Raw genomic sequence first — 15,000 nt, forward strand, 5'->3', positions numbered from 1 at the left:
TTATGCATTGTTACAATTGCAGAAGTCACCATTAAATGTGTTCCGCCCGGCGTCTGGGCTCCTAGTCAACATTTGTTCTTAAGCCTGATTTATTCTTAGTTGCGCACCGGTATTGTGTGCCGAAAATAGACGATCTACATGTTCACAATGCGTCGCATTGTGAGTTTGTAGATCAGCTATTTTCTGTGCATGATACGATGTGTTGGATACAGGTCCAGTGGGCACCGCAACGTTAAATTCGCAGTTTTTTTCCCCAAAATGTAAAAATAATTAAATAATAAATGTATGCCTTGGAAAATCGTTTGAAATAATGTAAAGTGTATATGATTTGAACATGCACGATACATCATCATCAGACCTAAATTTACCCTTCAATTTCTTGTTAATGAAATGAGTGGATATCACAGGTTTTGTAGCAATGTGTAGTATTTGTAGAAATAAAATATGTTATATGTATTTGGCCCCTCATTTATATGTAAATGTAAATCTAATATAAAATACAACATTTAAAAAAAGAAACACCAGGTGCCCTCTGTTCCGGTTAGCCGTTGTGTTGAGTATAAGTCTGGCTTCAGACCAGCTCAGAGTAGCCTAATCCTATAGTGTTGCTGAAGGTAAATACTATCTCACAATCTGGGTAATCCACCCTAATACTGCGTCTTTAACAGGATGAATGCATTATGAGAGCATTATCAGCTTTGTTGGGCAACGCGCCGTTTGTCGACTCGACACTGCAGCCTCTGCATGTCCTCTCATGTCTCATATCATTGGTTTTTATGGCCGGTGGGGATATTTTTCATCCCTGCTTCTGGTCAGACTGAAATAAATACATGCATTTTACTGTTGGGAAACTGTCGGATATGTTTGATATTTATGTGTGATAATGTCACTATTTAACAATTTAATTTAAAATGTATGTTAGGATAAAAAAGGATAATTCCTTTTAACAGGTCGTTCATGAAAGTCCTTGCGGTCTTGTTTCCAATGAGAACCTGTGAGCAATTGGGGTTAAGAGTCTTGCTCAGGGACAAATTTCATATCATCGGCACATATGCTGGGAAAGCCTGGAATCGAACCTGGGGCAACCAGGGTCTCTGGTTCCCTAGGCGGGCTCGCTAACCACTCAGCTATGGCCGCCCCACGTTATCGCTGTTTTGGGAAAATGTGTCAAGATTTGTCAATTTTAAATCAAATGTAAATTCAAAAATAGTAATACAAAAAAAGATAAATGTTGCACTTGAACTTTTTGCTGTTTGTTGTAGGATGTATATAGGGCCTAAATGTCCCCCTCTCTGTTTTTTTTTTTACAAATTAGACCCAGGTGAGATCACTGAGGAAAGGGGAATTCTCCCCCCCCCCCCCCAAAAAAAAGAAAACCTTTCTGATGAATTCTCAAAGCCTTAGCCATGTTTAAGATTTAGGCAAATGTTTGGTTGTAGCATTTGAAAACTTTTTTTTTCTTTCCATATTTGTTTTTGAGCATTGAAAGAGGTAGAATTGAAACATGTTGCCGTTTATGCTTTATGGGAGTGGTGTGTAGATTTTTTCGGATCATTCTATTCTAAGAAGTGGGTGCCTACTGCCTAGAATTCTCAAACGTCAAAATCAGGGGTCCTGGGGGAGTTTCCAGGAGGCCCCCAGCATAATTGGTTAATACAGCATCACAATCATTTTAACCACTTTAATCGTATTTTATACTTCGTATATAAATATCAGATATACAAGCTCATAGCGTGTCACGAAGTAGATCTGCTACTTTGGGGGTCTTGGTTGACTTGAAAAGGTTTGAGAACCACTGGCCTAGCAATAAACAAAACTTTTTTTTTGTGGTAGTCTTTATTTTTGGAAATGGAAAAGTGTGGAGAGCATAGCCTAAATTAGTTTGAATGAAAAAATGACCTTATTCCTCTCTAAAATTAGCCTAGATTGATTACATAGAACTGTCTTCTTTGGTTGGAAAGGACAGTTGATTTAGATAACGGAAAATTTTAAGTCAAACAAATCATAGGTGTGTACATTTGCGTGGTAGTGTGTCTGGCTGCTGTTGCCTATGTTAATTCATCTTTGGAATAAAATCACTGGAAATGGTGAATTTACAATACACCATCGTCCAGCATTTAAAATAACCGCTGTCGGGCAGAAACCTCATATCTCCATATTTCAATTTCTTTATGTTTTTCCGTAAATTAATGCCCTATTCCATCATAGAAGAGTGTCACACAAAAACTGTGAAAATAGCACATCTACATGAGCTTGTAGATAGGCTATTTTCACTATTAAAAATCATAATTAAAAAGGAACGGTTTTGGACATACAAGGTTTCCGCCCGACAGCAATGATATAAAATGGATACATCTTTTTTTATCAGCTCTTGTAAATACTAGGCTATTTCTATTCACCAGACAAGTGTGCTGTATGTATTTACAGGGGCTATGTCAGCCTGTCTGCCACCCCAGAATAACCCTAGCTGTGCTACACACACACACACACACACACACACACACACACACACACACACACACACACACACACACACACACACACACACACACACACACACACACACACACACACACACACACACAGCTCCAGACCATCTCTGTTTCTGGGGCAGCCGCTATTATTTAGTTCAACTTACTAGGCAAGAGTTATTATTGGCAACTCTCCTATTAATAGGGGAGAACTGCTAAAAATTGAGCCGCGTGTTTGTGCTGGGTCTGTCGGCACACCACCCAGACCAGAGCCATAGATAAACACAGGTTTGGCTGTCGACAGTGGTCAGTGGTTGCCATGTTAGCTCCACTGCCTGATTCCTTATTATCTCTGTATGGCTCTGAATGTTGGGATTAGTGTTAATCTTGTTTTTTTTGGGGCTTAAGCCTAGTTCAGACAAGGGGGTGCAACAGTTAATCGAACTGATCTATTTAATTGATATTATATATTTTTTAGATAATTTAGTAGTTAGATCTATACGTGTCGTGAGCTTGTACATCTGCTATATTTGACGCGCGACAACAACGTCGTAATGGGGAGCATTGATTATACATTAAAACAATGGTTCTCAAGTTGTGGGCCCACTGGTGGCCCGTAAGGATATTGCAAGTGGGCCCTCAAATAATTGGCAAAACTCTTAAAGATTTTAATGATGATATTCATTCACAGCCTGATCTGATTGATCATAAAAAAATAAACATGCTCTGAAAATGCACGTGGCCCACTCATCTGACCACTAAACACGGCAGCCCTTGACGACCTTGCAGACTTATGCAAAGGCTAAAATGTCATTTAGACAGCATGTTATGTAGACAGATGCCAGATTTATCTGTAGACCTGGCATCCTGTAGTTTCAATGTACAAATTATAAATGTTTTGATATTATACAGTTTAGACTGATGATAGGTTCTTGGTTTACCTATGATCCTACTATGCATTTGATGTATTACCTCGTGTTTACCTTGCTTACTGTAAGTCTAGGCTAAATGGCTGAATTGTAAATAGTACATTTTCAAGTAAGCAGCGGTTTGAATTAAACCTTGAATGTGATGTTTTTTGGATGGCATTGCCAGGAGGTTATAAGCTTCAGAGACAGTAGTACAACTTGGGCTTGGGACTGTATTCTGTGGTCTGCCGGCCAGAGGTGAAAAGTAACTTTTACTCAAGTACTGTACTTAAATACAACTTTTTCTTTACTTGAGTCTTTCCATTTTTCAATACTTTATACTTCTCCACTGCATCTCAGAGACAATATGGTACTTTTTTCTCCACCACAATTATTGAACATCTTTAGTCACAAGTTACTCAATGGAGACAAATTATTGGCTTAGGAATGCGACAAAAGCATTGCCATGAATTCAAGGCTCCATTAGTAATCGATAAAAAAAAGGTCATTTTGGGGGTGAACTATCCCTTTAAGCCCTATTTTATACTTTGGCTATTCAGCCTATCAGCAAAAAGAGTAATTTTACTTTGGCTCTGTAAGTAGATTTTGACGGCAATACTTTTTTGTACTTTTACTCAAGTAACATTTGGAATACAGTACTTCTACTTTTAACAGAGTGATTTTACATTCGGGTATTGCTACTTTTACTTAAGTAAAAAAAAAAAAAGAATAGTGTACTTCTTCCATCACTGCTGTTGGCCAGTGGTGGGCAGTAACTAAGTACATTTACTCGAGTAAGAGGTTTCTGCCCGACACAGCAACAATATACTTTGTCCTCCACTGCAGAACAGAATAGAACAGAACAGCAGAGCCACTCAGCCTCTGGGGGGAGGTGGAGGCACCAGACTGGCCCAATGCACTGGCAAATCTTCAGTGTTCATTTAACTCCTCTCATGGGTCCTTCTGGGTCCATTTTTAAACTCTCAGAGTTAAATTAACACTGACTATTTGTACTGTGTGGTTATCTGCCCTTTGTTGGCCCGCCGCCCGTGTGTGTGTGTGCGTGTGTGTGCTTGTGTGTGTGTGCGTGCGTGCGTGCGTGCGTGTGTGTGTGTACACATGTATTACTTGTGAGGGCCAAAATGTCCCCACAAGCATTGCAGAATTTGAGAAATAGACATTATGAGGACAATTTTCCTGGTCCTGACAGGGGAAATGGCTGTTTTGTGGTTAAAAATAGATTTGGTTGAGTTTGGCTTACAATTAAGAAAAGATTCAGGTTGGAGTTAGGGTTAGGATTAGGCATTTAGAGGGTTAGATTCAGTGGTTGGGGTTGAAGTCACGCCCGACTTACACTTAGTTGCGTGCCGGGTCGATGTGAGCTTGTAGATCTGCTATTTTCATCTTATGGGTTATGGTTAAAAATGGCAAAACAAATGTAAAAGTGTCATTCAGAAAATCGCGGTGCTAAAACGTTGATGTCCTCACATGTATTGTAATACAATAACGTGTGTGTGCGCACACGCGCGCGTGTGCGCGCGCGTGTGCGCGTGTGCGCGCGCGCATGCATAAGTGTAAGTGTCTCCCAATCTAAATCCCAACCACTACCCTGGTCCCTGACACATTGGTCACAGACCCCAGTGTGACTGTTGATGCCACTCTTTACCATAAGGAACTGCAACGTACAACACAACACAACCATAGACTGTAAAACATCTGGAAGCCACTTTTTCTGCTATTGAAATCCACCATCTTCCCGAAAAGCAACCCGGAAACAAATGCTATTGGCTGGAAGGGCAGCGAGGGCGGGTCTTCACTCAGTACTACAGTAGAGCCAGTAGAAGCCCTAAAAGCATACCCTACTTCATCATCAATTAAAAAAATTAATGGGACCATAATTTAACAAAAACTCATAATTATGGTTATTGAAAGAAGGCTTTAAACTAGCGACTGAAAGCATAAAGTATTTATGACAATGATTACTACGGTAAGAAAATCAAATGTAAAGTCCGGTCAAATCCCTCGGTAATTGTTCAGGAGCCAACAGGGGGGAAATGGCAACACCCTCTCTAGGCCATTAATGAGAACTATAATCCTGAAAAGCTCTTCCTTAGTGGCTTCACAACACAACACAACACAACACAACACAACACAACACAACACAACACAACACAACACAACACAACACAACACAACACAACACAACACAACACAACACAACACAACACAACACAACACAACACAACACAACACAACACAACACAACACAACACAACACAACACAACCATAAAATGTAATGGACAAAGTCACGCCCCTGGTTTCTACTGACCCGTTTTGAAGCCTCTTTTTCAGCGATTTCAAATCCGCCATCTTTCTATATCCGGTCCGAAATGCTAACGGAAACCCTAATGCTATTGGCTGCAACCACGGCAAGGGCGGGTCTTCATTCGGTAGAACCAGTAGAAACCCTATAGAAACATACCCTACTTCATAATTAATTCAAGAATTAATGGGACCATAATTTACTAAACGCATATCATGATGATTGAAAAAAAATACTTTAAACTAGCGATCGAAAACATAAAGTATTTATGAAAATGTTTACTAAGGTAATACCATCAAGTATAAAGTTCGCCCCAAAACCTCATTGACTTGCATTGAGATTATATCTTATTGAGACCAGTAGAAGGTGAAATAGCGACATCTGCTGGGCCATTAATAGGAACAGCAGGCTGAACGAGAACCCGGAAGTGGGCTTCAATTCCAGCGAAGGGGGTTTGCCCCTTGAACACTACATGGTGGAGAGTTGTCCTTGGTGCAAAACAAACCCTGGACTGGATGGATGGATGGGGCTTGATGGGGTTTGTTGTTCATTCCGTTCCACATTCCATGGCCAGGACATCCTGATTACAAGTGTTTCCAAACAAGTACAACCTGACTGCATGCTGTATATGTATACCCATCACAATTTCAAGGACACCCAGTATGATATTGTCACCGTCGGGTGGAAACCTTCACTTTTCAGGAAATGGAACAACACTTTTCTGAAATAGTGAATATAGCCGATCTACAAGCTCACAATGTCAACGTGATGCGACGCATTGTGAGCTTGTAAATCGGCTATTTTCTCTACGTTTGTTTGACACTCTTGTATGACAGAGTAGGGCATTACATGACGAAAAAACATAAAAGGTTGAAATTAGGAGATACAAGGTTTCTGCCCGACAGCGGTGAGGCAAATTGTCAAATTACAAAGACTTTATTGATAATATCACATTCATTTAAAATAATTAGAACTTTGTATTTCTTTTCTTGAAACCTTTCATTGTGATACCGGGAAATAGGAACCGGCCTGTAGACTGTGTTAGACATGACCTGGTTGTTATACAGTAGAGTGAGAGAAGTTTTAGTTCAACCAGATACATGGATGGTTTAATTCTACAATCTGTAATCCAATATAGAACAAACTGAATGACCGAAAATAGATCTAGGTCTGGTAGATGATTTATCTTTAAAGTGCCCAGCGGTAGTCTGAGACAAACGCGTTTCCGCCTAAATCCTTCAGATTGCTCATTTGACCTGAATATGGAAGCAAACCTTCTGTGACAAGTATCAGCCTTATATTGGCCCATACTACAGGCCTTGGGTATTATATCTATGCGTGTGTAGACCAACGGTCTTGGTTGCTTAAAACTAGTGGAGACGCAAGCCGGTTCGCGGCCAGTTCCGTGAAAGCACCATGGTTCCAAGAATCTAGAACGGAACCAGTTCTAGAACCAAAGTTCTTTTGGTGGAAAAGGGTCCTCAGCGTGTGTGTGTGTGTGTGCGTGTGTGCGTGTGTGCGTGTACGTGTGTACGTGTGTGTGTGTGTGTGTGTGTGTGTGTGTGTGTGTGTGTGTGTGTGTGTGTGTGTGTGTGTGTGTGTGTGTTGCTGTCAGTGTGTGACCTGCAGCCCTCATGTCACATTTCACCCCAGCCTGCTACATTCCCAGTCCTCTCTGAGGGCCTTACATACTGTCAGTGGTGGAGAAGTATTCACAGAGTTGTTACTCAAGTAAAAGTAGCAATACCACAGTGTAGAAAACTCTAATAAAACTGCAAAGTAACTTGTAACTAATGTTTTCAAATCAGTGTAGTGGAGTCAAAACTACAATATTTGCCTTTGGGATGTAGTGGAGTGGAAGGATAAAGTATCAAAAAATGGAAAAGTAAAGTCTAGTAAAAGTACCTCAAAGTTGTACAGGAATTGAGTAAATGTACTTAGTTACTTTACACCACCGCATACCTTTGCCCCCACGGCCAACCACTAGCCAGCATCCTGCTTCTCCGTTGGATAGAAGGACCGGCAGACACAGACAGACACAGGCAGGCAGACAGACAGACTAGGGTGACAAGACGTCCCGGTTTGGCCGGGATTGTCCCGATTTCAAGCTGTGTGTCCCGACACATATCTCTAAAACCCGGTTTCCAACATTCACTTCAGAATTGTCCTAGTTTTTGCCACAATTAAAATGATAATAGTTGTTTTCAGTGGTTGCATAGACGTTTATCATTTTCTGTTCATGTGCTCAAACATCAGAAAACATCAACAACGCATTGCGAATTTGCGCGTCCTAAATTCGACACTGATATGTGTCAATCAGTCGTGACTCGTTGCCTGTATGCAACGCGCATGGTGCGCATACACGTGGACGTTCATGTACGTGCATGAATGGCGGCGCACGTGCACGGCAAACGTTTACATTGATTTAAGGATTTGGGCAGTGCCAGCTTAATGGAAGTGTTTTAGGTGCTGAAGCACAGGGCTCCAACCTTGGGGGTGGAGAAAGTGAAAGAAGATAGAACTATCGCCGAAAAGCGCCGAAATTTAGACGATCTACAAGCTACGAGCTTGTATATCTGCTATTTTTGAATAGCCAGAGTATGAAATGATGGTCATAGCTAAAACCTAAAATGACACATGCGTTCCCGCATTGAATGGGTTAATGTAATCACTATAGTTTTGCTCTTGTTAAGATGTCCTCCTATCTACTTCAATTCATTAAATATTGTTAATCGATAAACGGTCGCACCCTGCTTGAAAAGTAGACTGCCATGTTATCCATAATGGGCAGTAGTAGCGCTGCTACGGTACAGTACATGCAGGGTGGGGAGACTTTTAGGGCCTGCCACGGTAACTAACCAGATAATCACCTAATTCCTCTGGGTGGCCTGACTTATAGCTCATTCCTCTCTACCCGGTGCCAGAGCGGAGCCACTCCCGTTGTTTTCACATCATGTGGCCTTTTTATTTGATCCGAAAGGACCGCAAAGACACAGCCTGGATGTTTAAACCACATGAACCCTAGCGTCCCTATTTTTGGGCATGTCATAATAGACCAGTGGGACCACACATGTTTTTATAATAATAAAAAAGGAATGGTTTAGGATATACACCTATATCCTAAACCATTCCACCTGACAGCAACAAATTATAAATGGACCCAAATGGCTTAAACGAACACTGAGGAGTTTACTGTGTAAAAGTAGAGTCCCACGGCTCATTTTGTATGAGAAATAAAGATACAGCATCTGCTCTTGTTATGGGCAAAATTGGAAAGGTACATTGAAGATCAATTATAAATTCATAAATCCCCCACAGTGTGAATGTAGGTCAGTGCATTGCCAAAACTATACACATTCAGTAGCCTACTGACTAAGGTAGGTGGTCTGTCAATCTGACTGTATTATAACAAACACACACAGACACGCGCTCACGCACGCACGCACGCGCACGCGCACACACACACGCACACGCACACGCACACGCACACGCACACGCACACACACACACACACACACACACCTCTCCTCCTGTTTAAGTACTATACTACAGCGGTTCCATTGACTGGCTCCTCCAGTCTGACAGAGCAGAAGGCTGCTGGTGACTCAGACCTCCTTGTCTCCGATCACTCTCAATTAAAACACACGCCCTCTGCTGGCTGTCAATGTCCCTTTCCCCTTGCTTTGACTGCTGGTGGATGTATTTTATGTGCCTTTGTGCATGTGTGAAAAATTTATGTGTGACATTCTATCCTCACCAAGTAATACATGAGTGAAGCAGGGAAGATCTCTGTTTAAGCCCACGGGGGGAGTTCAGTTTCAGCTTCACCCAGCTCAGATGTTCATAAGGAATGAATGGATGAATCTGGTCTGCTCTCCTTTGTCGTATTTGCCACTGTACATTTGCTGCTCAGTGGCTTTGTGCTTAGAGTGTCCGCCCTGAGATTGGGAGGTTGGGGTTCGATTCCTCGCCCCGGATCATACCAAAGACTATGAACATGGGACCCAATGCCTCCCTTCTTGGCACTCAGCATCAAGGGTTGGATTGGGGGTGCTAGTGCGACATACTAGTGTCATGTCCAGGGGGTGTACTTGTACATCAAGCTGTCTCATGCTACAAAAACAGGAGACAGTTTCCTGTCACATGGCTTGTCAAGGCTTACTTACATATTTGCATGTACAGTGAAGAAAACGTGCATTTAACCCATCCTAAGTATCAGGAGCAGTGGGCGCTATGGGGCTGCGCCCGGTGGAGCAATGGGGGGAGTGCTCAGGTTCTTGGATTACCTGTGATCCTAGTCTACTGAGGCACTATACACTGTCTCTCTGCATTTGATGCATGTGTTTACGTTGCTTATTGTAAGTCGCTCTGGATAAGAGCGTCTGCTTAATGCCTAAATTGTATTACTATGCTAAGCTATGGCTGCCCCTACTGTATTCGACTATTTGGCCAAAGCATTGGGACATAAACCAGAGTGGCGTGCCCAATTATTTTTTATCTCGACTGCGATGAGCAGTGTTGTGTGTGGAACATATTGACAATTACAAATCAACTTCCGATATACTCTATATTCTTTGTTATTCTACATTTAACATGTGTCTCAGAGGCCTAACTTATTTTTCTCTTCCTTCTGCAGCTTCTTAGACAGGATTGATGTGGTCAAGCTGAACGACTACTCACCCACTGATCAGGTACGCTTTTACTTTTTTACGTTCTAACAAACACACATTCGAGTCTACAGATATACACACCTGCCTACATACTATAGCATGTGTGTTGTAGCACCTTACACACCACTGGTTGTCACTGTGCGGTCCAGTGACCCTCAGGGGTCCTGGATGGGGTTCCAGGGGTTCCCTGACAAATGATTGATAGTTAGAAACCAAAACGGACCCTTACGGGTCTGTACAAATGAAACCAAATGGACCCGTAAACAGAGTTAAACTAGCACTGAGGATCATATCAATTAGGGGTCTGTGACCTAATGCATATCAAACTGGGGGTCTTTGAAATGAAAAAAAGATTCGATATTCATCAGTATTGTATTTGTCACTCACTCATACACAGTTAAATGTTACCGGATGTTATACAATTATAAAATAAAGTATGAATATTAAAGATAAAATATTAAAGTTGGCAATACTTTGGCAGCAATGGGAAATGCGCAGAATATGTGTGGTGATAAGTTGAGATACACCGTCTGCGTCTTACACAACCTGCATTATGTGCTGAGTAATGTTTGACGTCTTACAGGAATGTCATGGGTCATTGAATGGTTGAATCATTATGCAAATCGACGCTTGTCGGGCGGAAACGTCGTATCTCTGTAGTTCAACTTTTTATGTTTTTTCATAAATTAATGCTTTACTTTGTCATACTATTTTAAAATCATTTTTTTATATAATAATAAAAAAGGAACGGTTTTGGACATACAAGGTTTCCACCCGACAGCGCCAGAATGGTGATTTGATTCAAGTGGATTTCCTCTCCTCCTTATCTCCCTCTCCTTCCCTTATCATCTATCGCTCTCTTCCATCCCTCCCCTCTCCTCTCTCCTTCTTTTCTATCTCTCCTTGTCCTCCTCTCTCTGCTGTCTTCTCTCTTTCTTTTCTGTTTCTTCTCTCCGTCTAATGTTCCTCCCGTTCCTCTCTTCTTGTCTTTTCAGGACCTGTTGAGATGCAGAGTGCTGACGTCCGGGATCTTCGAGACGAGATTTCAAATAGACAAAGTCAATTTCCAGTGAGTTGTTGTTGTTCTTGTTTACCCATTGTTGTTATTATGGTCATTAGTCAGCCCTGGACACCTCCAAAAAGATGAGCAGATCTAGATCTTAAGTTTTTAGTTGTCCAACGTTATTAGGGGTCTGAAGAAGCATGAACAAATATTATCATGTGGATGTCTGTGACGTATCTATGACATATGATGACTCCACATTTGGTCAAGGTTTCAGCCTGATCACAGCCCCTTTGACTTCCATTATAAAATTATAAAATTAAGGAATTTGACGCTGATCCGTCCAGCGGTTTCGTTTGCAAGATTAGCTCCGGACACACAGACACACAGATGCCCAGACAGACAAGACAGAGACCCTCTTCTAGATGGCTCGACACTGAGTAGCCACACTGTAAAAAGTATGACTTTGTGATATTGAAAACATGTAGGATTCCTGCAAATAATACGTAATCAGACTCCCTCATTACAGATGTGTTCCTTCATGTCTCAGGCAGAGATAAGATTATAGCGTTCTGAATCATGGCCAATGTATCTTACTCCACTAAGAGCGTACTTAAGCCTGATTTAGACTAGAAAATAGCTTATCTTCAAACTCACAATGTGTTGCGTTGCCACACGTGATCACGTAGATAAGCTACGTACCAAGTACGAAGAGAATACATTAGGCATATTCTTTTCCTTCGCCTGACTGTGTTCTTGTAACTTTTTACACAGTATGTTTGACGTTGGAGGTCAGAGGGATGAGCGTCGGAAGTGGATCCAGTGTTTTAACGGTATGGAGTGCTAACCTACTATGCTGCTTCACTGTCCTGAAGCTCTGCTCTGGGCCATTTGAATAATAAATACATTTAAATAAATTATGAGCAAAACCAACAAGACGTATCTATTACGTTTTATGGTAGTTTTGCAAATTGTTTGAATTGATCATGTTAATCCTATGTTAATCCTGATGTATTATGTGTTCATACCTGTGTGTGTGTGTGTGTGTGTGTGTGTGTGTGTGTGTGTGTGTGTGCGTGTGCGTGTGCGTGTGCGTGTGTGCGTGTGCGTGTGCGTATGTGTGTGCGTGCACAACATAGATGTGACAGCCATCATCTTCGTGGTGGCCAGTAGCAGCTACAACATGGTGATCAGAGAAGACAATCAGACCAACAGGCTGCAGGAAGCCCTCAACCTCTTCAAGAACATCTGGAACAACAGGTTTGTTGCTCTGTCTCGCCATAGAGCAGCAGCGGCAAATGTTTACTTTTTCTCAATTTCGCTGCTCTACTTTTTGGCTGGCTCTGCCTCCTACCGCGGTGGGGTAAACGGCAGTCGCTTCTCTGACAATGCATCGAACCTTGCCGCTTTCTCAGACAGACAAATACTGCTGCTGATGTTAGTTCAGCATAAAGCTTGGTCCAACAGGATCACAAACCATTTACAAAACGAAATGTCATAATGATACGGTGTGAGGGCCTGCTGTTGTTCATAACCCCTGTGAAATATTCACACTTATTTTTTCTTTTTTTTCTCACACATTTTTCATTCATAATTTATAAAGTTATATTAGAAATATGTACATTTACAGTGTCACCCCCTTGGCCTACGTTTATTCAAGCAGGTTTCTTTTCTAAACCTGTCGGGGCTCAACAACAATAGGCCTGTGACCTATTTTGGTTCAGGCAAGGCTCCAGAAACCAGGCTCTAACCTGACCCTTTGTGTTCACCCGCAGATGGCTACGGACCATTTCAGTAATCCTCTTCCTGAATAAGCAGGACCTGCTGGCAGAGAAGGTCCTGGCAGGGAAATCTAAAATTGAGGAGTATTTCCCTGAGTTTGCACGCTACACTACACCTGATGATGGTAAGTCATTATAATGGCTGGTCTGTAATATCCAGTTCACATCCGTTTTAGACCTTTGTTTGTGTTATCATATGTTATGATATGTCACGTGTTCTTCCTTTTCTTTTATGTAAAGAGACTTTGGGTACTTATATAAATCTGAGCTATTATTATTATCATTATTATTATCGTTATGCTATTTTAATTGCACAAAACTGTGCGCAACCAAGTATAAATCACCCAATACTGTAGGTCTTACGCAATGACATGCTATTTCCCTTCTACAACAGCAATACCAGAGCCAGGGGAAGATCCCCGGGTCACAAGGGCAAAGTACTTCATACGGGATGAGTTTCTGGTACGTGTGCACCTTTCTTTTCGTCTTTTATTTGAGCTTTTTACCCCTTTTCTTTCCTCCCCAATTTAGTCGTCATACCTATTATTTCCTCCCCACACACATTTCTGTGTTGTCACCGCCGTCGTATCCGGGAGGACGTAGAGCCTCTGTCCTACTCCTCCCGCCCAACACTCCCTGCTGAGTGTTGGGCCGCCCCCAGCCTGTAGGATTACAGTACTGTACATGCAGTAACATGCAGTACACCATTCTTTTCAATCAAAGACAACGCTGATTTGTATTTGTAGATTTCCACGAGAATATTTTAAATTATGTTTCAGTAGAACACCTAGGATTTGCTTCCTATGGCGACGTAAGATTTACACTTCATCATATGACGCTGTTGCACGCCAAAAATAACCAATCTACAAGCACGATGCGACAAGTTACGTGAGCTTGTAGATCTGCTGTTTTCGGTGTGCGGCGCGTTTGTGTCCCCTGAAAACATTTTTTTAATGCTGTATTTGCATTGCTTTTAGACAGAGGTTTCTCACATTACAAGCATACACATGGGAGTACATCATTTATTTTAATATTCCCCGCTGTCATTGCATCGGTATATCCTATAGGCTACACTTAGGATGTTCTGTTCGACGATCGAATTACCCGAATAATGAATGAATAACAAAATCACGTTTGCGCTGAGGACATATTTATGATCATAATGTCAATCATAATGAATAATCGTACGTGTATTAGGCTACACTTGTACGCTCCTCGCTCCAGTGAATTTCATACACGGACCGTTCCTATTCCTTTTCATGATTCTCTATTAACCCAGTACCCCAACAGGTGATGTGTGCATTCTATCAACATTTTATAATTCAAAAATCACAATTAATACTAGTGGAGTTGTAGGACAGTGTGCCCAGAGCTCTGCATTGGGCAGCAGCCAGCCAGTGGGGCCCTGTGTACATCTCTGGTTGTTCTAATGGCAGTTTGTCTGTAAACTAACCATACAAAGCGTTTGATCACATTTCAGGCAAGAAATGGGCCATATTTAGGCCTATTCATTTCACATTGGCAACAGCTAGTTTCGGGACATACAGTACAGTAGCCTATGACTAATAGTAATAAAAAACATGTAAAGCCTGATTTATACGCAGTTGTGTGCCTGTGTTTATACACAGTTGCGTGCCTGTGTCAAAAATGATAAATTGTGTGTATACCGTTTTGCGTAGATACTCAATCATGCTTTTTGAGGCGGGATAGTGTGATGACACTGTGACTCTGTGTTTGTTGTTCTGCATACTGCAGGAAGGTGTATTCTACTGTATACGGCTGCTTCATTATTGATGGTGCTTTTTGTAATGTTATTCCTGTATTTATCGATCTATCTATCTAC

General features: G+C 41.6%; 1 protein-coding gene across 1 annotated transcript in view; it reads left to right on the top strand.

The window, feature by feature from the left end:
• Positions 1–15,000, top strand: part of LOC308082663 (guanine nucleotide-binding protein G(s) subunit alpha-like) — a 46,654-nt gene that overhangs the window by 29,329 nt on the left and 2,325 nt on the right. Inside the window, 6 exon segments of the mRNA XM_080424599.1 lie at positions 10,340–10,394; positions 11,369–11,442; positions 12,151–12,209; positions 12,516–12,636; positions 13,152–13,282; positions 13,552–13,619. Coding sequence (XP_080280725.1) covers positions 10,340–10,394; positions 11,369–11,442; positions 12,151–12,209; positions 12,516–12,636; positions 13,152–13,282; positions 13,552–13,619 — 508 coding nt within the window.

This window comes from Gymnoscopelus braueri (assembly GCF_963280865.1).
Source record: "Gymnoscopelus braueri genome assembly, chromosome: 3".
Taxonomy (NCBI): Eukaryota; Metazoa; Chordata; class Actinopteri; order Myctophiformes; family Myctophidae; genus Gymnoscopelus; species Gymnoscopelus braueri.